Here is a 25,562-nt window from a genome sequence, read left to right on the forward strand (position 1 = left end):
GTATGTGTAACAAGTGAAATGTGAGCTATTTCCTTGCAGTATTTATTGGTCTCATGCACTGTGACACGGTGGTGTACTCATGCTCTGGGGCCCTGATTTAGAGCCTGAGTTCCCTGAGTGTGGGTGTCAGGGAGGTGGGGGAGGGCAAGGAAGGGTCCAGTTTCCTGCCCTCAGAACTGAGACGTCTTGTTCTCCACCTGCCACGACTCTGGGCCTGCTTCTGATTTGAGCCGGGAATTTTGGGATCCCGAATCCACTGCAGACTGGTTCTGCTATTGGGCCCACTTTGACCTGGGTCCCCACTTAAGGAAAGGAAACCAGTTTGTTGATTTACCTCTCTGCATCAGGCTTTTATGTGCTTTATCTCATTCAGTCCTTGTGAGAATTTCACAAGTGACGAAAGAGATATCCAGAGAGATTCGGTGACTTAATCAGGATTCAAAACGTGGTGCACGGTGGAAATAACCCAAATGCCCATCGACTGGCAAACAGATTCACAGAAATGCAGCATATCCATACAAGGGAATATTATTCGGCCATTAAAAGGAATGAAGGGCTGATGCAAGTTACGTATTAGCCAGGCATCTTCAGAAAAAGCAGAAGCAATAGAAAATATGTACATATATCTCTCATATAGTAATATTACCTATTAATAAATATAAATACAGTATATACTAATATATTCCATGCATTAATATTACATTATATATAATACATCACTATTGCCCATGATTATGGAGGCCGGCAAGTCACAAGACTGTGGTCTGCAGGCTGGAAACTCAGAGAGATAATGATGTAGGTTCCAGGCTAGATCTGAGTCCCAAGGCAGGAAAGGCCTGATGCTCCAGCTTGAAAACAGTCAGGCAGAGAGAGAGAGAGAGAAACATATTCTCCCTTACTCAGCCTTTTCGTTCCTTTCCGCCCTTCATTGACTTGGGTGAGGCCCACCCACGCTGGGAAGAGCAATCTCCTTTTCTCAGTCTATGCACTCAAATGTTAATCTCAACCAGAAATACCCTTCCAGACACACCTAGATCGTCTGACCAGATAGCGAGGCACCCTAGGACTCTGTCAAGTGGACACAGAAAATTCACCATCACATGCTCTATGACATAGATGCACCTCAAAAATGTGCTAAATGAAAGAAGGCAGACACAAAAGGTTACAGGTTGCATGGCTCCATTTACACAAAACACCCAGAATAGGCAAATCCATGGAAACGGAAAGCAACTGTGGTTGCCAGGAGCTGTTTGGGGGGGGGGCGGTGGCGGGGAATAGGGAGTGACTGCTTAATGGGTATGGGGTTTTCATTTGGGGTGATGAAAATATTCTGGAACCAGATAGCAGTCACGGTCGCACAGCACTGTGAACGTACGTAATGCTGCTGAATTACAGTCTAAATTGGTTAAAATGGTACATCTTCTCTTGTGTTTTTTGGCCGCAAAAATAATAATTTTTAAAACTCTGGTGCCTCTGTCTTTGAAGACCTTGTTCTCGCACAGCTCTATGTGCTTTTGCCTTGTTCCTGATTCTCAGGCCCTACCTTCCACCTGGCTCTCCCGTGAAGAAATGGCTCAGCCCGTCAGTCCCTCTGTGGCAGGGGCTGCTGGCTTTTCAAGGCCATCCTTCCACTTCCCTTCCCTCCCCCCAACGTTGGGCTGGGGCTTTGTCCTACAGCAGGAAGCTATGATGTCACTCATTCCAACTTCCTGCCTGCTTGTGCTCTTGGCTGACTCCTCCTTCATCTCTCCGTGGCTCCACCTGGTCCCAGCTGCTTCTCTGAACTCTCATTTTCAGCCTGTCATTGTAGGGACTGGAGTTCCATGGGCTGCTGCCAGGCCAGCCTGGGCTTGTCCGTCTCAGGGAACCGGCCAGGCTGAGCTGTGTCAAGGGCTTTCAGTGTCCTCCCCACTCACCACCAGTCCTTTTCCTCTGCAGACTCTTCCTTATTCTCCTACCCTATTCTTGACTCCTTGTCCTGCATTCCTGACACCCTGTACCTGTCAAAGTATCTCCAAAGTGACAATTAGCCCTCTGCAGAAATGGGGTGAAGGCTATTCGTTCTGGCCTACTTTGCCCTTCCCCAGCTGCGTGCATGTTCCCGGAAAACGTGGGTATCATCCACACCCCTTTACCACCACCTCTCCCAGTTAACCTTCCTGACCTGTACCTCTAGGAGAGATGGGACATCAGGAAAAGAGCCACATAATCCACAACAGAGAAGAACTGAAACACTAGGAATTCTGAATGCAAAAGGAGAGAAAAAACCATAACAAGCTCAGAGGAACATGGTTGGGGACCCTTGGGGGCCTCCCGACATCACTGAAATCACATGTTGTAGGCAGCTGTGTCTCCCCTCCATGTCCCTGGACCCAAGGCCCCTGTTCTGTCATGTAGGTGCTTGATTCCATTACACCTCATCTTCCTGCCAATATGAACCACATACCGCACCCCTTCCCAGCCCCCAGCAGCCTTCAGACACCTGGAGACAGGGCACAACCTGCTCATTCTCTGAATAAGTGGCCATACTTCATTTGCTATGAATTTCCCAAAGTCCCTGCCTGAAAGGGATGATGTCATTCGACATGTAATGGGGGAAAAGAGCCCTTTTTATCTTCCAGCTACAAGGGGAAGCAGGCTGCATCTGGGAGAGATGGTATAGCAGGGAAAGAGCTCTGAGTGAGGCCTGGCTCACCTGTGCAGGGCAGGCAGGAGAGAAGGACTCAGAGCCTCATCAGACTTCTGGGGGGCAGAGGAAAGAGAGACACAGGAGCTACGACAGAGGTGTAGGACTCTGGCCTGAAAAAGCAAATTTCTTGCTGATTCAGAGAATCAAGCAGTTTCTATCCTGCTGGGTACTGCAGTAAAAGGGAAGAGGAAGAAGACACAGTCCCTGCCCTCAGGGTGGGGAGTAGAGGAGCCTGGCGGAATAGCCCGAAACAGCAGAGGAAAAAAAGGTTGGGAAGAGTGGCAGGGAAACCTGGTGCAGGCTAGACCAGTGTGACTCTAACTGACACTGCGCCTAGTTTCCTCAGCCCCTAAATGGTCATGAAGAAACAGTGGTGCTCTTCCTAAAGTAAAACGAGATACCTGATGTGAAGCCCTAACCCAGCACTGGGCACTGTCTGTGCCTCACAAAATGTCAGTTCTGGTTTTCCCTTTCTGAGCTGAGCTGCCTGGGCATCCTCTTGCAGGCTGTGGGTAGCCACAGGGGTCGGTGAGCAGGAAAAGAAGTTCAGAATCCTGGCAGAGAGGGAATTGGGAAGGCTACGAGAGGGGCTTGTGGAAAGTTAATTCAAGCCTGTTCTGACCACATCCTGGCAAAGACCAAAAGCTCTAATGGGATGCACTGAGGTCCCAGGGCCGGGTAAGTTACTGGAATGGGAAGGCTTGCGGTGATCCCCCTCACGCCCTGCTTGAGGCAATAATATCATGTCTGAAATCTCTTCTGGAAAGCTCTCTAGAGCTCTCAAGCAGTGGGGGCTGCCAATCCCTGGTCCCCCAAGTGGAAGCAGAATGTGTGGGATAGAGAGGGAGGGACTCTACACTCCCTTATCAATCATCGTTGCCAGCCATTTTTCACTCCAGTGAAAATTTAGTAGGTATATTAAAATGCATCCAGGCACAATAAAACCTTGTTTGAAGTTTAAAATATAGCTTGTCAGATGAGTATTTAGTGGTGTGTTTTAATATGCAGAAGTGCAAACCAGAATTTAATGTGTAGGCTAAAACACACATTAGCAATTTCATAAGTGATCGGAAATTGCAGTGTACATGAGCAACTTGGGGGGAGGGTGGGATGGGGGAAAGAGGGAAACAAAAGATCATAAAACCTTGGGATTCATTTTCTCTTTTTTTTATTCCCCTAAGTAGGACCTTGAATTCCCAGGTGAATTTATAATGGCATTTCCTCTTATTTATTTATTACTTTATGTTATGTTTTATTGAGATGGAATTCACATAACATAAAATTAACCCTTTTACTCTGTATAATTCAATGGCGTTTAGTACACTTGCAGTACTGTGCTAAGTAACGTCACCTCCGTGGACTCCCCTAACAGTCCCATCACCCCCAAAGGAAACCCTGATCCATAAGGCAGTCCTGTTTCCCATTAAGCAGTCCCTCCTCAAGTCACCGCCCTCCAGCCCCTGGCCATGACTAATCAGCTTTCTGTCTCTATGGATTTGCCATTCTGGATCTCTCTCTCTTTCTCTTCCTTTAAAAAATTTATTTATTTATTTATCTATTTATTTATTTATTTAGTTTCTTTCCTATGATGCATAGGAGCTTGTGTGTTTCTCTAGGCCACCAGCAATGCCTGCTGCCTTGGAAGAATTCAGAGGTTGTGGTGCTGGGAGCCAGTTTGTTGATGTGTAAAAAGGAGAGGGACTGCAGGATAGAGCCTAGCTTTCTCGAATCACAATATATGTAGGGCTAGGAGACTGGCCTACTAAATTTCTCCCAAGGGGGCTGTTAAACTTTTTGTATCACTGACCCCTTGGCTGGACCTCTTCTCAGAACAATGATCTGAATAAAATAAAGCATATGGGATTTCAAAGGGAACCAATTATATTGAGATGCAGTTATAAAATACTGAAGTATTTGGTGGTCAAGTAATATATGCCTCTTTATTAACACATTCAATAGCAAGATCTCGCTGTGGGTCTAATAACACTGTAATTTTAAAGTAGGAAGAGGTGTAAATTATATTTTGAGATGTCTGCAACACTGTAATGTGATATGAAGATATCTGATTTCTACTGGTGGCAAAGTCACAGGTATTGCTAATAATACTGTAGCTTGTTGCTTGTGTTCATAATTAAACAGAACAAGAATGTATGTTTGTGAAAACAAAGATATAATTTTCCCCCCATCCCAGTTCACTCACAGACCTTAGTTAAGAACCCTTGCTCTAGGACTGATGGTTTTGAATCTGTTTTCAGGCAGGGGTCCCTCTGAAAATCTAACAAAAACTGTCCCCCCCCCCCAAAAAAAGCATTAGTCTATAAGTACAAGAATTATATCATGTTTGTGGACCCCCTTGTGTCCATCCATGGATAGTTTCCAAGCCACAGGACCCCAGGTTAAAAACGCCAGTTCCAGATGTACTAACGGTCAAGGGCACTGAATCATTTAGGATTCTTTGGCTATAAATAACAGAAATTAACTCTGGAACCGGGCAGTTTTAAAGGGTCTTTGTGGGAGAAGCTTCTGGACAGTCTCTGCATCTCACATCCGGGATGAGTAAGCTCCATCCCGTGGCCAGCCTTTTGACTCTCTGATCATTGTTCCATGTTCTGTTCAAGTCTGAGTGGCCTGAGTTGGGCTGGGCGCCCTTCCCTTCACTAAGGGAAGGCTAGTCCCCTTGTTGAAATAATTCAGCAGACTGTATCTAAAGAGGATGAATAATTTGTCAGAGGCAATCTAAGACACTATTGTGAAAAATAATTGTTTTTAAAGAAAAAGAAAAAGAAAAGATAAGGGTGCGGACAGGAGGCACGCAAAAGAAAAGTTCACTTTGCATCTCATGAAAATAAGTGATGAGTACTGACACTGTTGTTTTTTTTTTTTTAAAGATTTTATTTATTTATTTGACAGACAGAGATCACAAGTAGGCAGAGAGGCAGGCAGAGAGAGAGGAGGAAGCAGGCTCCCCGCTGAGCAGAGAGCCTGATGTGGGGCTCGATCCCAGGCCCCTGGGATCATGACCTGAGCTGAAGGAAGAGGCTTTAACCCACTGAGCCACCCAGGTGCCCCAAGTACTGACACTGTTTTAAAGATTGTATTTATATAGTTGAGAGAGAGCAATCAAGCATGGGTGGTGGGAGGGCCAGAGGGAGAGGGAGAAGCAGATTCTCCAATGAGTGGGGAGCCAGATGTGGGGCTCAATCCCAGGATCCTGAGATCGTGACCTGAGCTGAAAGCAGATGCTTCACCAATGGAGTCACCCAGGCACCCCTAAATTCCCCCCCTTAATTCTAAGACATACCTTCTGGGAACATTCTGATGCTTTTGAAACCATAACACGGCTCTCAGTATGTACATATGTTGAAAGCAGCCCTGCCTTCCTTCCCACTCTCAGGAAGGTAAACTGTTGTTAAATCTGGGTTGCATTCTACTGTGGAGGAGTCTTAGAACCAGAGGAAGCATGGCCAGATGGAGTCAAAGCCATTCACGCTGATGCCTTGAAGCATCAGGGAGCACACCCCAACCTATGCACTCCAGGCCAGCTTCTTTTCATCTTTACCAACGCATACTTTACCTAATTCGGCTGTGATTTCAAATCAGATGTTTGTGGCACTACTGATTGTGGAGCTAGAACTCAATCCCATTGAATGGGTGTTCATGGAGCCGTAGCTACAAGTCAAGCTCTCTTCCAGGCACTGCGAGCGTTACAACAGGAGGTGAACACAGAGCCTTCTGCTCTCCGAGCGCTTACAGCTAGGATGTTGAGACCGCACACACATGCCTGCACTGCTAACCTATGTCATATTTACTTGGAAGGCCTACCTTAGTGCTGCGAAGGGAAACCAGGAGTTCAGAGAGCTGAGTGGAGGAGACAGATCCTGGGGCTGTCCCTGCTCTGAACTTGTGTGGAGAGAGGGCTCCTAGGACTCTTCTTGGAGGGGAAGAAGGCTCTGAGAAGTTGCACACCTCATCTTGGTCATTATCTAAGAGATACAGAAGCATTGGGTGAAGAGAGCCATGGACCCAATGGGCTTTTCATGAGGCCAATACCCATTCACCTCTCAAGTCTCTTTTTAATGGTCACTTCCAAAAAGGTCTTCCCAGACCCCTCAATTTAAAAGTAGGTCTCGCTATCAAACTGAGAGTTCCTTGTTCTCCTCCCAAACTCTTAGCAGAATTTGTAATTCTATGTTTATTTTTCTCTCCGTTGGTCTGTGACCTTCTCTAGGGAGGGGAAGGACTGTGTGTTTTTGCTTGTCTCAGTACCCACAAGTTTCAGTAAATGGCTTGCACATACAAGGTGCTCAGCGAATATGTGTGGACTGATTGAAAAGTTAAGTATCTGCTAGAAGCCATACCAGGGCTTTCTGTTAATGGGGAAGTGCAACTGGGGACAAGGACGCAGTTTTCCGGAAACACCTTTTGGTGTCAGAAGTGTACCAGACAAAAAGGATGGCTGTTACAGAAGTCATTGATGAAGATCTGGAGATTATGGATCTGAGAGCTAAGATGACTAACAAGTGCTGCTTTTCTGGGTGGAATTTAAACCTGAAGTAGATTATTTACAACCTATGGAACAAAGGTGGAGCTTCCATCCTACCCACGTGGGCTGTTCTGTCTTTAATGGGACTGGGGTGGGGGAAAGGGACGGTGTTGTTAGTGTGGTCCTTTTTTCCCAAGCCAAACCCACAACAAAACAAACCAAAAAATAAAAAAATGAAACTCTAAAGGACTTAGAGAAGCCTGAAGACAGGCAAGTTAATGAAGCTCTTATTTCTCCTTGAAATAGAAATTTAACATTTGCCAGCAGGGAGAAAGTTGTGAAGAAACTGAATTGAAAGAATCCACTGGGGTTCTTGGCTTGAGAGTTTGCTTTGGTTGCTGGCAGCAGGGAAGGCATAGGGATTCCTTTCCCCTCCTTTAGCTGCAGACTTAAATTTCACAGAACCAGAGGCAGTGAGCGTGAAGATCTTGGTTGAACTTTCCATGCGTGCTTCGGTGCCTCCGTACAAATGAAAGCAGAGATCTTTAAATGTTTCCTTCGATAGGATTTTATATCTTTCTGGAAGTTGGAAATGCTACCTTTACCATAGAATTAAGTATAATTGTGTTCAAAGTCTCTGTTTAAAAAAAAATACATTTGACATTATTACCAGTAAGAAAAAGACATTTTTATTGTAATACTTGAGACTTAGTAGTTTTCTCTGGGGAATTCAAATTCTAGCTAAGTGGTTGGAATGGGTAGGCTAGTTTCTGGTGGAAATACAAATGTCTGGGGACTTAATGCCCTCCTACCCCTCAAGTATATGAAGTTGCATATTTTCCCCTCGAGGATTAGGGAAGATAAATGTCACCCCTTGTCTAGTTCTAAAAAAAAAAAGTCCTTCTATAAAGTCAGGCTTCTGGGAATTTGTATCAGATTGAAGTTCAACTTCAACTGAAGGGGTTAATTGTTTGACCTCTGTATTCAGCTCTGCCTGACTTACATGTTTGAGGTGTCAGTTTTACCCTTTGTTAACAGGGACTAAAACCAGTACCTCTTCTTAGGGTAAGTGGCTTCCCTTCGGTAACTCAGTGTTTGGTGACCTAGGAAAGACTCGTCCTGATACACACGTGCATGTGAGTGTGAGGACAGACACGCGTGCACGTACATGCACACACGGTCACTGACTAGACCTCGAACCCAGGGTTTCATTCCCAGCAGGACATCTCCAGAACCTTGGGCACAGATGCAGTCCTGGGAGTGAAGCCTCGTTAGCCCCATGTTCTGACCAGGGGAGCTATATGACTGCCAAGTGGACGTGAGGCAGAAAGGGAAACAGAGTCTGCTGGGTGCTTGAGACTAAACAATAGTGGACTGAGTGACAAGCTACCGAGTCAGCTGAGAACTTGCAGGACTTTGTCCAGGGGCCCGAGATGGAACACAGGTCATTTCTGAGGCGTTCGAGTTGCATGGACCAGTACGGATACAAAAAACGGCTGGGAGGAAACTGAGGCTGCCAACTTCTCATTTTGCCAAAAAAAAAAAAAAAAAAAGACCAAATCAAAACCCCCCAACTATCACAAATACAATATTCACTTATACAAGAAAGGAAATCATTTAGCTTTGCATTGCTCTTATGACTCTCAGGTTGCCCCTGAATGGCCAAAACCGCTCCACAGACCAGCTGCCCCCACACAACCAAGGATAAGCCTGCGAACCCTGTAGAGACCACTCGGCAGGCACACACAGGGGCCCAGGGAGCACGTTTATGAATACACGCTGCCAGCCTCTGCCCCTGGCAGCTGAACCCAATTTCAGGTCTCAGGGTTGTTATTTCTGCACATGCTCTGAGGCACTTAGACTTCCCCATTGGAGACCTCCCCTCTGGCTTTGCTGCTGATAAAATTTATCCCCAGCCCAGCACAGTGCAACAGGGCGCATCCCTGATGCACCAGGCAGTGTTTTCTCATTTATCCTGAGTGTGAGTCCTTGTCCCGTTCCCAGCATCGCACACCGACCCAGCATGGCATGTCTTCTACAGATCTGTGTCTTCACTTCCTTCATGACATTCCAAGACAGCGAGCCCAAGGCACAAGTGCTCATCAGTCCTCTCTGCTTTTTCCATGTTTGCTTACATCCCATTGGCCCACGAACGTCATGTAACCTAGTCCAAAGTCAGCGTGGGAGGGGGCTGCAGCAAGGCCACGGACACTGAGCATGATTCCTTAGAGGTCATTAGTGCAACAATGTGTGAACTTCCCTTCTTCGACATGCATTGCAAGATACAGAGCCTTAACTTATAAATTATGGTGCTTTCACAAAGACGCAATAGAGATGTTATTACCAGTATAAGGAAGCATTTGGAGTCACCTTATTAACGGACTGAATCCTACATCAAATGGCTCTGCTTGCCTCATAAAATTATTCATTAATTTTTAGCAGTGGCTTTGGGAAGTTATGTACATAATATTTAGAGGAAAATGGCATTTACAATTATAATGAATTCAAGCAAGCCATACAGCAATACCACTGCCCCAGTTTGGAACTTGAGGCTTGCTAATTTCATATTTAATGGCACACATGTCTCCCTCCCCCATTCCTCCCCCCTAGTATGTGTGGCTGAACGAAGGTGCCTGTCTCATCTCCTAGAACTCAAACTCCTTGGAAGGTAGGCATCTCACCTCCTCCAGGCTTATTTCCCTCACCTATACCACTCAGTAGACGCTCCCTAAATGCTTGTTGAAATGATCATTGCCTTTCTAAACACTTCTGTGTTCCAGGGACTTCACTCAGAGACTGGGTCACCAATTCTCTCTCAATGCCCCAGATAAGGGTCATTCTCTACAGTTCACCCTTGAGGGAACTGAGGTGCCCAAAGCCCAAGGGGGATGGGCTGGCCAGCCCAGTCCCACCTGAGGGCAGGACACTTTCCTCAAAGCTGCCTTAAGTGAGGAGCAGGAAGCGGACAGTCAAAAGTGAAAAGTTGGCCTCCCTTTGCAATAAAATAAACACTTGTTAATGAAGACATTGGCCAGCCAAAGGCTGCTTGAAAACCCTGCAAGAGAGCCAGTTCTTGGGCTCTTTAAACAATCAACACCAGAGAATTCTTGGTGGTGAGGAGGGACTGGAGAGGCCTTTTGGGCGGGTGACAGTCCCACAGGTACAGGATATTAAGGCTGTCCTCAGGTGAAAGGTAGCCTTTTTTTTTTTTTTTTAAACGTTTCGTCTATAGTTTTTTTTTTTTTTTAAAGATTTTATTTATTTATTTGACAGAGAGAAATCACAAGTAGATGAAGAGGCAGGCAGAGAGAGAGAGAGAGAGGGAAGCAGGCTCCCTGCTGAGCAGAGAGCCCGATGCGGGACTCGATCCCAGGACCCTGAGATCATGACCTGAGCCGAAGGCAGCGGCTTAACCCACTGAGCCACCCAGGTGCCCCTCGTCTATAGTTTTTATTACCTACTAGATCAGTAATAATCGTAAAAATCGTGACCATTTTAGACACTACTGTTACGTGGCGTGTGCGTGTGTGTGTGTGTGTGTGTGTGTGTGTGTGTGTGGCAGGGCAGCTGGGCAAAGAGCTTTGCATACAAGCCATGACCTCATCTAATCCTCACAACAACGCCTTGGACGTAGGTTTTATTATTCTTAATTTATAGATGAGGTAACTGTGCCCACGGAGACCGGTTTCCCAGAGATTTCCTGGCTTCTGAGTGGTAGAGCCCAAACCCTCAGTCCGTTTGACTAAATGCCCCGTATAACATTTAGCTGTGGGCTTTGCACGGCTTTGGTGCTGGTCTGAGGTGGGAAATCGGAATCCCATTTATTCAAGCTACGCGGCACACGTGTCTGTGTAATTTACAAAAACAAATCCAGGTCAAGATATCCGTCCGCTGGAGGTTGAAAGGCCTCCTGTGGCGAGCTGCACGAATCTCTACTCATTCACTCTTTCGTTCCCTCAGCAAGTTATTTATTGCGCACTTCGGTTTTCCAAGCAGGGCGCAAACCCAGCCCTAGCGCAGAGAATGGCGAGCGCGAGAGCCGTGGTGTTTGGCTCCCCGACACCCACCCCCGTCCGCCCCCTCTCCGACTGTAGTACCTCGTGGGCGACGCAGTCGGAGAAGCAGGAAATGTGTCAGCCCGAGGATGACCTGTACCGGCGGCGCCAAGCGGCTGGGTGGTCACGGCAGCCTCCCTGGAGGCGGCGGCGGCCCGGGCCCGGTACGCGACACTGGTCCGGAGGCCCAGCGGAACCCGCTCGGAGGCGAGAGTCTGGGCCGGGCCGGGCCGGGCCTGGGGGCAGGGCGGGGCGGGGGCCGGGGGCCGGGGGCGGGGTGAAGGCGGGGAGCTGGGGCCCAGGTCCGGGCGGGGGGCGGCCGGCGAGTTAGGGTTAGGGCGAGAGGATTCGGCTTCCTGGCAGCAGAGGGCGCCTGGCGCTGCGGTCCGGCGCGCCGGAGCCGCCCGCGCGGGCGCCGAGAGGAGAGGCGAGGCGAGGCGGGGAGCGCGAGCGGCGGCGGCCACTGCCACGTATTCCCGGCAGTGGCGGCGGCGGCGGCGGCGGCGGCGCGGGAGGAGGTGAGCGGCGGCGGCGCCCGCGGGCAGGTGGGCAGGGAGCGGCGCGGCGGCGCAGCGGGCGGGCGCAGGGATCGGGCGCCGGGCACGGGGCGGGGGTGCCGGCGCCGGGACAGCGCGGTTCCCGCCACGCCGGCTCCGCCTCCGCGCCCGGTTGCCGGCCGAGGCCCGGGCACCGAGCCGGTCCCGAGCGCAACTCGTGCCGGCGGGGCGGGCGGGGGCCGAGGGGCCGCGAGCCCGCCCGCCAGTCGCGGCTCCGGACGGGAATCCCCGCCGCTGCGGGAACGGGGCCGCGGCCGGAAAAGTTGGGGCGGACCGCTAGCCCGCGTGGGCCGGGCGGGAAGTGCGGGTGCGGGGCGGACCCCGGGGGGCGCAGGGACGCGGTGAGGGGCGGTCCCGGGCCGGAGGCGCGGCGGCGGGGAGGGCCCCTTTTGGGAAGGCGGGAGCCGCGCGGCTCCTCCGCGGGCGGGGAAAAAGGAGGTGCGCGCTGGGTCTCCGGGCTGCCATGGGCAAGTGTCCGGCCGTGGCGGGGGGAGGGCGTCCCTCCCTGCGGGTGAGGGAAGGAGGGAGAGAGGCCCTCCATGGGGGGGCGAGCACGGTGGGGGCGCGGAGGCGAGCGGGTGGCTGGGTAGAGCGATGAGGAGAGGGCTTTCCCTACTTTCCGCCTCCTTTGGGGCAGACCCCGAGACAGGGGTCAGGCTCAGAGAGTTGGGGACACCTCTGGCGTCTGAAGACCGGATGGGGAGTTCTTTTAAGGGGTGCGAGAGGGAGCTAAGCGTTGTTTCCTCCAGCGCTTGGGGCAGGTACCTCCCCTCCCTGTTTGTCAGGTTCACCTCCCACACCGCCGTGCTTTTGTCCGGGGGAAGTTGAGGAGGGATCCCCGAGTGGGCGAGATATTTAGGGTTCCAGGGTGAGCAGGATTGGACTGTGTGAAATCCTGACTACTACGGCAGCGCGCTGTCTGAAAGCACAACTCCGACTTGCACCCACACCCACCCACCTCGTTCCCTCTGCATAGGAAATGTCAGGGATTCCCGGGGCTGGGCCAGCAGGTCCGTAAAGGCCAGCGGCTCCGCTGCTCGCGGGGTCCGGGGCATCCTTCAGGGGAGTAAGACATGGCCCTTGATTCCCTGACTGAGGCTGGTTATTTCAGAAACAAGTGGTTCTGGAGATGCTGGATGCTTTATTAGAACAGCCTGTGTGGTGCCCCTTGACAACAGCGATGACTCATGTCGCTTTTCTCTCTCTCTCTCTTTTTTTTTTTTTTTCAAATAAACTTGGTATTCAGGACACAAGTATGCCAGGTCATTTGTGACTTCGGTAGAACTGGAGACCCATACCTTGGGCCTTCTGAACCCTAGTTGTAGTTCTAGATCTGTCAGCAAGGAGGATGACCTTGGATGGGCCCTCTCTGAACCTCAGTTTCCTTTTCTCTGAAATGGGGTATAAAAACAGAACTAGACAGGAGTCAGCTTCTGAGGGAGACTGAAATCTTTTTCCTTGTGAGACTAGAACAGACGCACGACCTCAGCATCAGCAGATGATAGGGATACCAGGAGGCACTTAAAACAGATAAGATGCAAGAAAGACCGCAAACAGCAAAACAAAATAAACAACTAATAATAATTGGTACAAGATTTATAGAATGAATACTGTTCTCATGCAGGCCATTAGCATATGTGGCTGTCCAGCTGTTTTGACTCTACAGTTGTTAAAAATGCTTTGAAAAAAACTATGTCTATCTTATCTGCGGACCTGAATTTTTTTTCTTTCGTTTTAACTTTCAAGCCTGCAGTGGAGGCTCGGTTGGGTTGGTCTTGGTGCAGCTTTACTCGAAGAACACCCCCAGGATCTCTCATTGCCATTGTACTAAAGATTTCCTTCTGACTGATACTGGGATCCTTGTACCAACACACTTCCATCGTCTTTTTCACTGTGGTTTGAGAAGTCGTGTGCCGATTCCTGTTGCATCCGGCATTTCTTCCCTGGTCTCCTTTCAAGTGAGTGTCATTCCTCTGCAAACAGTTCATTGGATGCAGCACGTTAAAAATAACTTGGAGTCATAATGTGTCTACTCCACTTCCCCCCAGACCCCAGACCCGCTGGGCAACCTCGGACTAGAACTTCTAGGTCATCTGCTGACTCTCCTGTTTGGGTACTGAGGGGCACCCCAGAGTTGAAATGACATGGCCAGGCCAAATGGCGCATTAATGAGGAAGCCATGACGCTGGAAGGGGAGGAGGATTTTTTTTTTCTTTCTTTCCGTGTTTTATCACAACTTGAATGCTCCTATCCTTTTGTTCTCTTCCATTAGCTTTCAAAATCCGTATTGGGTTTGACCACATCATTTTCAGTAATCCTTTTTTGTCAGTTTCTTGGAGGCTGAAGTTAGTGGTTATCTCTGAGTCCGAAGTGGTAATATTAAGTCCTCTCCCAATATGTAAATGTGTAACTAATTATATTGAATCTTTAGAATATCTATAGTGTTTATGTATGTGTGCTTGTCTGTGTGTGTAAGTTTTATTTTCACTAAGGGCTATAAAATTAGTGAAAATTATGAAGCTAATAATAGTTACTATTTGAGGCTCTACCACTTACTAGACACTGAAGAAACAAACTGTAAGTGTTACAGCTGGCTTGTGCAACTTACTGATGATCTTTGAAACCAGATCGCCTTTGTGTAATAGTGGAAAAAGAATTCTTAGCTCTCCTACAGGGTGGTGGTAGGAAATGACATAATGTATATGAAAAGCAATGTGTAAGCTGTAAAGGATCTTGTAGCCCAGGCAATATTTTAATGAAAGCACTTGGTACTGGAAGCTTGGGTCTGTGAGTCTTGGTATCCGATAGGCCTCATCGTACCTCCTGAGCCCATCCCCTAACCTCTCTGAGCCTGTTCTCGTACATAAAATCAGGATCACTGCCTTATATTAACTGAGATCTAAGTGAGTTCTCAGTGAAGGTTGGCGTTCACCCCTTTCTCTCCCCTTGCTCACAGGCCCTCGGGATAATGGGATTGATGAAGTCTTGCTATAGTAATTGTCCTCAAGGGAAAAAAAAGGCTTTTGGGGTACATCTTTGTACTTATGAATAATTCTTTCAGCTTTTGCCCTCCTGCTCCAATGCTCAGTGCACATGGTAAATATTCTAGGTCCTGCCATCATCTAAAAGGAGGGAGAGCAAAACCAGGAGCTAGAAAGGACAGTCTTTGATAGAAAGTTGAAGATGGGTGACGCTGGTTTCCCTTTGCGCATTTGGTGCCCTGTCTCCTTTTCATTCATTTTGTTGGGCAGGGAGAAAGATACTGAGTTTGGGAGCATTTCTAGCTGGAAGGAGGCACTGGAAGAGCCGCAGTGTAAGGTGGGAGGGCAGGGTGGGCTGAGGACAGGGTGGTCTAAGGGCTGGACAGGAGATGGAAGAGTGGAATCTGACAGTACAAGCCAGAAAGGTCGGTGTGAGGAAATCTTGGTTAGGTGTAGGATCTGGCTGAGTTTGGGGCCAGTTTCCATCCCATCCTATAAGGCTCTCTTGTGGGGCTTTGAAGTTTTTGTGCTCCAGGCAGATTTTGACTGGTTGTGGTGGCATCATAAATGAGTTTCCATAGTAAGTTGTATGCTGGAAAGGAAATTAAATTCCAAGAGGGTGTTTGTTGTGACTGATGCCAGAATTTCTCGGAGAATTTTATTAAGATTCCGTCAGCCTATAAAAGTACTTCTTAGAAGATATTAATTAAGAAAGAGTTTTCAAAAAATAAAAGTGTCTCCTTTGGGAGCTTTTGAAATGTAATCTTCCTAATCTTTGGAACAAATGATGTCCAGAAAATCATAGAACTATATGTTTTAGAAACATTTCCTCCCCAGAGTAATGTTTTCCTTCTTTTCCAATTCCTTCCCTCTTCTTGCATTGTTTTGATAGTGAGTTAATTTTGGTTTCTTTCCCATTTTGGTAGCTTAATCTTTAGGTCAGTGACCTTTCGTGTGTAGATCTCTAAGAGTCTTCTTTGCCCTTGAGTTCATGGCTAGTCATTCATTATGAAGAGGTGGCAAAGCATAGGCTCCAGGACCCAGGTGGGGGACAGGTAGTCATCTCCATCATGGTTCTTGAGGAGCAAGGCTGTCTACAGCTTGGATGTAATCCTGCCAGCAGCTCTGGTTGGTCATGCTATCCTCGACGCACGGCTGCGGATGTGGGCACCTGAACACATGTGCGTCCACGTAGCCAGCCAAAGGTTAGTCTGAGTGTCCACTGTGACCCGTGTGACTCCAGTACCCACACAGGTAGAGACCTTGCCTGCTCCGTGGGGGCTGGACTCTGTCCTGTAGGCTGGGGGTTCTTCATTAGGGAGAGGGGGTCAGGTCTGTGTTTTAGAATGGGTGGTGTGGGATAGGAAGTTGGGACTGGAAAATGAGTCCATTGGAGTTCCTGGTACTGTGGAAGGGTGATGAGGGCTTGAACCGGAGACACTGACTGTGGCAGTGGTGATGGTGAATGGGGACATGTCAGGATGGATGGCGTTTTGTCCCTTTGGATGTGGGAGCTCAGAGAAGGAGGAACAAAATCCAGCCCATGCTTGTCTCTCCTCACCCCTCCCACTGTAGCTCTGATCTCCATGCAGACTCTCAGTAGACCAAAATTGTCCCTTTGGTTTCTTTCAATGGCTAGAGGAAGGTGCCCAAGTCCAACCTGAGAGTGCCTTCCCTCTCTTAGCTCGTCTCCTAGCCTTATCCTTTCTGCTTTTCCAGGAGCAGCTCAGGGGATGGAATCCAGGTTCCTCCAAGCTCATTTTCAGAAATGCTGGTTCAAGCACTGAGGCCAAGGGAAAGGTGTCAAAGGGAAAAGTCCCCAGAGAAGGAAGCCTTCCTGGGTTGGATTCTAGACTCCACTGCTCCCTGGTAGACTCAGTGGACCCACCAGGGGTGTGTGGTCCTTAGTGTGGTTCTTCCCCAAGAGGTGATCTGTCTCTAGGTCGGGGTGACTTGTAGCCCCCAGTATGCACGGGATAGGGGGAGGGTTGGTTAGGAAATGGGAGTGGTGGTGGGTGAGCTTACAGAGCTTGCCCTAGGAGGAGATGGGGCCACCCTCTCATGAAGGGTGCAGACTCCTCACGGGGCAGTAGGAGAGGGATGGGACACCAAACTCAAGTGAAGCAGAGTCAGGGCCAGGGGACGCAATCAGTCCTGGTGGCTGGGATGTCCACATGTCCTCTTCATAGGATGCTCTTTTGCCACCTCAGGGCTCTGCTGGTCTCATGCCCTGTCCCTCCTTCAGTGCTGGCCTCTGTAATAAACTTGCCTGGTCTTCTGTCTTCTCTCTTCCAGACTGCATAATACCCATGCCCTTTAGATGGTTTCTCCTCGCTCGGCTGAGCCGGTTGATCAGGTTCTAGCTTTATTTGGGCTTTATCCTCATCTCGAGGCCCTTTATCGGACCGTCTGCTTCTGCCTTCTGCAGTCAGCTGTCTCTGCTGCGAGTCACTGCAGAAGACTCCACGCCCCCACTTTCTGCTGGATGGTCACCCTTTCCTTTCAAGATGTAAGCACTTTTCAGTGCCCTGAGAGCAACTTTCTCGGCCTTGCCCTCGCTGTGCACACAGGGCCTGTCGAGTTAGGCTGCTGTACTAACAGGGTGCCTGGTTCCTGGGAACACATCGGTGCCTGGGGGGTTAGTGTCTTGCCTGCTTCTCAAATGTTATGCCCTAAGCCAAGCCCGTCTGTTGGTTCTCCCTTTGCTTCGTGTTTAGTGGAGTGTGTATATTTGTTTTAATTATTACTGGGAAGCAAACAAGATCTCTATCAAATATTTGAATCTACAGAAGAGCTGCTGCTGGCAAGCAGAAGGAAGAAATATATATTTAGGCAGGCTACCATTGATTTCTCTCTCCTTTTCCCACGTGGTTGCTGCTTTGTTGGCAGAACATTTGATTTGTATACTGGTTCAGTCTGGATTTCAGTCTCGAGCTAGAGAAGATGCTTGGGCCCTCTGCCTAAGTGGAGGGGCTCCAGGGAATGGCCTGGGGCTGCGGCGGGTGATGGTGGTGGTGGTCTTACGCTCCCTGCGCCCCCCGCCCCCGCTCCAGGAGCCTGGTGCCTGGGGCTGTTGTAGGGAGGCTGGAGCTTGGCCAGGCCGCTGCTTTGGGTTCCCTGGGAGAAGCTCTGCTGGCCTCCACTCTGCTGTTGGAAGAAGGGAGTTCTCTCAAATTTGGGTATTCTGTTATTTTCTTGTCCTGTGGTGCTAATGGGGAGGAAGGCGTTAGCATAGTGAAGTTTGGGGCCCAGCAGGTTTGGCTGAGTTCAGCTTCCGCAGAACTTTCACAGAAGTTTTTCTTGGCTCCCCGCCCCCCAACATTGCCCTTATTCCCTGCCCTGCTCTCAATCCAGTCTTTCTTCTGTGACTTTGAAATTGAACTTGGGGAGACCTTGGAGTGTGGCACCAACACTTGTGCAGATGGGTGGGGCCGTTTCATACCAGAGAAAACCCGGCGTTGTTGTCGCAGCTGCTGCTTTTGTATTAGGAGTTCGGTTGCTTTTCTCCGCAAGAGTATAGGTAATATGTGAGTATATGAAGCTGCTGTACCCCACCCTCCTGTTCAAGCAGCATGGAAGATCCTCTCTCCCTCAGCACCCTTATCCCACTCGCCGCAGCCCTGCTGGGGCCTCCGAAGGAACCAATTTTTGCAGTTTGTTGCCTAGCCTGCAACCATCCGTCAGCCCATCCAGACACAGATATGTGTCGTTTTGTTTCTTTCGTAAGCAGAAACTGATTCCACACTATGTCCCTGTTCACTGTTTCGTCTTTTTGCCCAATATGTTGTATAGAATTTTCGTGCATGTAGCTCTTTTCTCTTAATTTGTCCCATATTTGGCTACAAAGTATTGTATAGAATAGATCATAATTTATGAGTTCGCCCGCTTTTTGCTTTTCATAGACGCGTAAACCAACTCATTGGTTTTGCTATTATGTTTTCATACATGGACATGGCTATGGACGTACACATGTGGATCTCTAGGAGTGGAACTGCTATGTCAGAGGTCCTACACATACATACATACATACATTTATTTTTTTATTCATTCATTCATTCATTCATTCATTCATTCATTCATTTTTTTTGACAGAGAGAGGAGAGAATCGTAAGGCAGGCTCCATGCTGAGTGTGGAGCCCAACACGGGGCTCGATCTCACAACCGTGAGAGCATGACCTGAACTGAAATCAAGAGTCAGACGCTTCACCAATGGAGTAGCCTAGGCGCCCCAGGGTGCTACATGTTTCAGCTGTTTCAGGGGTTTCCCTGACGAGGACCATACTGGTTTAAATTACCAGTGGCCTATGAGGCTGCCCATTGTTCCATGGATTCGCATTCTTCTGGGGAAAGAAGTGAATAGGGTTAGTAAGCCTTTGATTGATTATTGGGTGAGGCCTTGAGACTCATCATTTAGTGTCTAGATCTCAGTGGCCAAGTTCGTCGTAATCTTGGAGGATGAAGGAGACAAGCTCTCGAGGTCCGAGACTGCTTCAGGCGGCGTGAGGGTCCTACTACCAGGGGTATCAATGTGTCACTGGAAGCAGAGGCCTGTGGTTTCACATTCTTCCTGCTTTTCCCCAGAGGCTATATACTTGAATTTTGGCGTAACCTGCCAGAGTATTTCTGTGAACCTCTCCCTGAGGAGGCAAGCATGTGTAAGCAGCCTCTGGAGACTGGTGGGTCCTGGATTGTCGACGCAGGGATTCAAGGCTGGACGGCTGAATTGGGAGGACATTTAAAGATGGTGGGCTGGAAAATCAGACGTTCTTCTGTCTGGAAGAGGCTTCAGGAATATGTAAAGCAAGATTCTTTTCCTCCAGCGGTGTGGTGGTCTCCCTCCATCCTGGCTTGTTGCGGGACTGTTATGACGGGTTGTCTCTTAGCTGGGTGCCTTGGGGAGAAGCCATGGTTTCTTAGAAGGTGTTCTGGGGGGCTGACCTGGTAGAGGAGGCTTCTAGAGGCCCCCATGATTGGGCTCACCCAGGCCGACTCTGCAGGCTGAACAGTCCAGTGGGCTTTGGGTAGCTCTGGATTCCTGCCTGACCGTGTTCTTTACCTGCCAGAGGGTAAATGGGGCCAGAGAGGAGTGATGGAGGAGTCAGCCCAGGGTGGTGTGGAAGCTCTAGGGACAGGCCAAGCCAGATTCCTGCCTGTGCTTAGCCATTTATGGCTGTGTGACTTAAGCAAAGTTCTGTTTTCTGCCTGGGTCTCAGTTTCCTCATCTGTAAACTGGGATCATATCAGTACCTACCTGACATGGTTGTTGTTAGGATATGGACAGTAATGTTTGTAAAGCTCTCAGCATATTACCCAGTAAGTACTTGGTAAGTATGCTCTGTGTCCCTTTTCCTTAATAAATGTTTATAAATCCATAGTGTGTATTACATGAGCTAAATATCAAAATAATAAGAGTGTGGTGATTAAAGAGGGGCATCAGGAGATCAGTAGGTGACTAGAGCCAGCTTGGGATCAGTTGGAGTTGTGGGACTAAAGAAGGGGAGAAGGCAGAAGGTTTTGGTGGGGAACGTTTGCAGGGGCAGGGGAGCAGGTGTTACGTTCTCTGCTCTCACCAAACCTCCTGCTGTGAAACCCCAAAGTCCCCATGATGCCGAGAAATTTTCGTTGTTTTTTTTTTTAGGTAGACTGAGTGTTAGGGGTTCCTTAGTACAACTTCTCCCTTCTGTTTCTGGGGAGGCTGAGTGAGGGCCTGAAAGGTGAAGTGTGTTCCCCGCGCCACACGGCTGGCTGTTTCAGAGGGGAGATGGGGTCCAGCTCTCCTTCTCCATGGGGTTGAGACTTTTCTCAGCCGCGCCCCCTCCCCATGTGCCACATACTGCCTGTTTCCAGGTGCAGGAAAAGAGAACCTCAGAGTGTTGGTGCTCTGTCAGCGGCCCCTCCTGAGGCCCTTGTGAGGTGAGATCACTGACATTCAGAGAGATAAAGTCAGGTACAGGTCAAGATGAGGCAGGGCTGGGATTCTGACTCGGGTCGGCCTGGCTCCAGTGCTCGTGCTTTGACCTGCCTGGTGACATTGCTGGTGGCACTGGCCCCTAGCTGATGTCTGTGCTGGTTTGTACCCCTGCTCACCTGTAATTGCACTGCTCTCGGGTGATGTCCACACACATGTGTGCACGCGTTCTTATGAGTACGGCAAGTTCACCCGAAGTCCCTCATTTGTTCGCTGCTGGTTGGTTCCACAAACCGGAGGTCTTGGTTGAGCACGAAGAAAGCTACACCTGTGCCCTCCAAAGCAGGCCGGGCTTCTGAGGTCCAGAGGGTACAAGGGCAACTTCACTCGTGGGAGCCAAGCTTCATGCGTGAGCTTGTCTGGGGGCCTATCAGCAGCCAGCCAGCAGGGACGTGGATGGGACCTGGGCAGAAGGCGTGGGTTGTGGAGCTCAGGATACAGAGCCATGTGACAAGGGGCTAAATCGTGTGTGTGAAAATGAATTCTGCGAATGAGACATGGCCTGTGGTGGGAGGGATTTCAAAGCAGTGTGCGGTAGGTGCCAAACATCCGGCCCCAAATGTAGAGGCAGCAGAATGGAGATTTCCTCTGGGCTCTGCAGGTCTGAGAAGTAGCACAAATGAAAACAAGGCTTGCTTACCCCTTAGAGAGCTGGTGGGCCTGGCTTCTATCCACCCTTCAGGTTGCCGGTGAGGACACTGAGACCCGGAGTGATAGTCCTCACTGGGGGCCGGCTGAGCCAGGGGTCCACCCTTCTTGCCCCTCCACCCACATGTGCAGGTGGCAATCCCTGCATGTGACAGCCCTCCCGAGGGCTAGCATAACACTTCGCACCTGGAGGAGCTCAGTGTCATTTGTCAGATGAACAAACAAGGTCCCAATGCAGTTCTCACCCTGGCTTCTCTGTCTCTGAGCAGAGTTAGAGCATTTGCCTCTCAGTTTTGTCCTCTTCAGGATGGGTACAATACCCCTGCTTCCCTTCTAAGCTTGTCTTCATTCACTCAGAATGGGCCAGACACTTTTCTGTGTCTAGGCATTTGGTACTGAACCAAAGAAGCTAAAATCCTGTTCTTCCGGGGTTTATTCTCTAGTGGGGGATGGGGCAGGGAATCAGTAGTTACAATTCATAGTCCATCCATGTATGAGTTTCCTGGGCCTGCTGTAACAAGCACCACAGACTGGCTGGCTGATGGTTCTGGAAGCTCCAAGGGGTGGTCGGAGCCCCTGGTGGCTGCGGGCAGGCCTTGGTGTCCTTCGTTGATGGCAGCATAGCTCTGCTCTCTGCCTTGGTCCCCACGTGGACTTCTCCCTGTGTCTGTGTCTCCTGTGCTCTTATAAGAACGCCAAGGTCATTGCCCTAAGGGCTGCCATCCTCCAGTTGCCAACTGTGGTCGTGTTCTGAGGTCCCAGGTGGACATGGATTTTTGGGGGGACACTTTTTAGCCCAGAACAGTATCTGGATGGTGATGACTGCTGAAAAGCAGGGGATGTGCAGAGGATAGAAGGTAGGGTGGGGAGGTGTGGATCAGGCAGGGCTTGTTGAGAAGGCAGGGTTTGAACCTCCCTGTGGAGAAGTGGGGGGCAGGAGCTGTGGCCTGGAGGGGCAGCAGAGGCTTTGAGGTGGATGTGTGCTCCTGCCAGGATAGCTTGGGGCCCGTGTGGCTAAAGTCCTGTGTGTGCACGTGCATGTGAGATCAGGAGAGCCTGAGGGCTGGGAGCTAAGTGAGGGCATCTGGGATTGCCTGGTAGCTCTTTGCCAGCTTTTATGAGGACTCTGGACTTTTGCTCTGTTGGGGTGGGAGCCGCCCTCGTGGCTGTGAGCATGAACCGAAGCGGGTCTGGCAGTGCTCCGCTCAGCTTGGGATCTTTCCAGATTCAGACGGCCGTCACAGGACGGTGTGTGTGCACCCAGAGAGGAGCCCCTCTTTTCTCTGTGCTTTCTTTTTGAAGTGTGAGTGCTCTGGTGACCCTTGATCCACTGCCCTTTCCTGTTCTCGGTCCTTTGAGATGTCTCCACCCACCCACTTCCCCACCCTGAAACCACAAGCATATTAGAAGAGAAAGTAGCCAGACCAGGCTCTGGGTGGCTGGGAGTGCCAGGAAACTCGTGTGTGTCAGGCCTGCTGGGAGCTGCTTTTTCTCCTGCCTGGTGCCTGCTAGGCCTCCGTGAAGGTGTTTATCACCCCGCAGATTTAGAAAATGCTGAGGTCAGTGTGTGAGCTCAGTGTGTTTAGCTCCCCCGATCCTTCCATGGATAAAGTCACTATGCTGTGAAAAGAGTCGAGTCAGCTCCCTTGGGCATTAGGCCGCATTTGGCCTTGAAAATACAGGGCAGGGAGGCATGCCCAGAAGGACCTGTGGAGAGCCTGAGGGAGCTATGCCCTTGCCAGGGGCCTGGGGCCGGCGGTCTCCGCTGCCCGAGCTGTGACTGGCCTGCAGAGTTTTCCACGCTGTTCTTTTTGCTCTAGAACCAGTGAGGCCTGCCATCTGAGTATCACTGAAGAGGAACTCCAGGCAGTGGCGAGTCTTCAACACGCCCAGCCTTGGGGCCCGAGGCCTGTGCCGAATCTGTTTGCTGGGTGGCTGGGGGAATCGTACTTCAGATTCTTGGCATCAGAGCTGAAGGGAAATCTCTTTATCTGGCTGACATTTAATTTTCTCCTTGGGCCTCAGGAGGAAAGGGCCAGGCACGTTTGTGATTAGGGCCCCAGAGAAGTGGGCTGTGGGTGGGCTTGCTGTCAGGCCCTCCTCCCTGCCTCCACCTGGTCATGGAGTGCCAGGAGCGGCCCACTCAGGGAGGTTATCTGGGAGGCCACCGGCCCCGTCACCCCCCTGCGAAAGCAGCACTTGTGAAGAGAATTCTGTGTGAGCAGAGATGGAAATAGAATCCCCCAGGGCCGGGAGCAGCTGCTCTCCTGGAGGATTCCAGAAGTTGCCTTTGGGCACCACTCACGTGTTTCCCCTGTCGCCCCCCCCACCTCAACAAAATGTACACCCAGACACAATCGAAGTTGTGAGGTCTATTCTTGGCCAGAAAATGAACACTAACAAGGTGTTCGGTGAGATTATAATTCTTCCTTCAGAGTTATTTCTGGGGGAGCTTCCCCTCACACATCAAAAGCACTTCCTGAGAGGAGCTGCCTTTTAAACGGTGCAGCCGTCTCTGCCAGACACTACGGGAAGTTTTGACTCAGGTAGCACCCCCAGAGAGTCTAGAGTCTGGCCTTGTGAGAGGCAGAAGCCTTGCAGGAGAGTGGGAGCCACACAGGCTTCTCCCACGGAATAGCTTCCTTGTCCTGTGGCCCTGGGATGGGGGTGGAGGGCTTTTTCTCTGCACTGACTTGTGTCAAGCATGCAGTCAATAAATATTTGTTGATGGGCAGGATCTACTGGATGCAGGCCCTGACCTCTTTTGATGGGCCCTGAGCAGGCAGCAGCAATGCTGTGAGTTTGCCCATGGCCCTGAGACCTCGGTCTCCTAGGACTGGTCTCCATGCTATGGCCTTGGGAACATCACTGGCTTCCTTGGGCCTCACTTGTCTCATCTTTTGCTCTGACGGTTGGGTGAAATGTTTGGAATGAGTGTCTCCCTTCTTGGTTCTCCTCCCCGGATGCCTTCCCACCTTGCCCGCCCCCTGGGATGCAGGGGTCCTGGGGTGATTGGCCCGCACCATCTCTCCTGGTCACAGTAAGAGCTCCTTGGGGGCACCAAGAACAGGAGCTCTTTATCCCTCTGAGCCTGACACATGCGGGCCTTCCACAGAGCTCCCGCGTGGCCTTCGGGCTGCTTGGCCAGCACCCCGTCCCCCTGAGTGTGGACTTTCTGGGTGAACTTTGATGGAGAGAGGAAGAACAGGTGGCAGGGGATTTGGCATAAATGTCTCTCCTCGCTCTGGAAGAAGGCGTCTCCAGTCATTCAATGTGAGTTCCTCGTTCCTGTCTCAAGTTTTATGCAACTTTGCAGCCCTGCCTTGAACAAAGCCCCTTTATTTCTGGATATCGTGGTGAGAATTATTTTTGTGATTACTGATAAGGCAGAAAAGAATGGGTCCTGACTATAGAATTCTGAAAATTTTACATTCCAAATTTAAGAAATGTCCATGCGTAGGAGAAATACTATAAAGAACTTTATCTTGGAGATTATCACTGGAGTTCGGAATAACTGGAAAATTTTCGAATGTATTGTCTTTATAATAGAAACTATTAAAATTACTGTAAATAATAAATAGACTAGGATTTAATATGTGATAGACACTGTAAGAAGTTGCCACTCTATCTTATTTAATCCTCACTAGGAATCTGTAAGATTCTTTTTTAAAAAAACAAATGTTAACCTATTTTTTAAATTGTGGTAGATTATATATAACATGAAATTTACCTTTCTACCAACTTTTAAATATATAGTCCTGTGGTGTTAAGTACACTCTCTGTGGGATCCCTTTTTTTAGCTCCTCAATTTTATAAATGAGGAAGCTAAAACTAGAAAAACAAAGTTGCTTGCCTCAAATCACAGAGACTGTGTAGTTTCAGAGACAGGATTTGAACTTAGGACCTGGAGACTCAGTGCTCTGGGATTTCTGGCTAGTGGTTGTTGGGATCTGTGGTCACTTACTTACCCTGCCCCATGCTCACTACTTGACTGCAGAAAGCCAGCTCACTCATGTTGATCTCTCTGGAAGTCCTAGGGTTGAGTTCTGTGTGTCCGTCATGGAGGTGGCTGGTCAGCTTGGCTCAGCATACATGTGGCTGATGCAGGTGCCAGGGCTGATGAAGGCTGAAGCAGTGGGCCACTGTATTGGGTGGTGCTGGGTGTTAGACTTCTTCCAGAA

The 25,562-nt window shown here is 49.7% G+C and overlaps 1 protein-coding gene across 5 annotated transcripts in view; it reads left to right on the forward strand.

The window, feature by feature from the left end:
• The first annotated feature begins 11,121 nt into the window (after positions 1 to 11,121).
• SMCO4 (single-pass membrane protein with coiled-coil domains 4) overlaps positions 11,122 to 25,562 on the forward strand; it is a 70,835-nt gene continuing 56,394 nt past the window's right edge. The window contains exon 1 of one of the 5 annotated variants that reach the window (XM_032357124.1): positions 11,122 to 11,391. In XM_032357124.1, coding sequence (XP_032213015.1) covers positions 11,196 to 11,391 — 196 coding nt within the window. In that variant the 5' untranslated portion in view covers positions 11,122 to 11,195. Of the gene's footprint in view, positions 11,435 to 11,600; positions 11,773 to 25,562 lie in introns of those variants that run through there. The other 4 variants (XM_032357118.1, XM_032357119.1, XM_032357125.1 and 1 more) reach the window with 4 other exon arrangements.

Source organism: Mustela erminea, chromosome 9, assembly GCF_009829155.1.
Source record: "Mustela erminea isolate mMusErm1 chromosome 9, mMusErm1.Pri, whole genome shotgun sequence".
Lineage (NCBI taxonomy): Eukaryota > Metazoa > Chordata > Mammalia > Carnivora > Mustelidae > Mustela > Mustela erminea.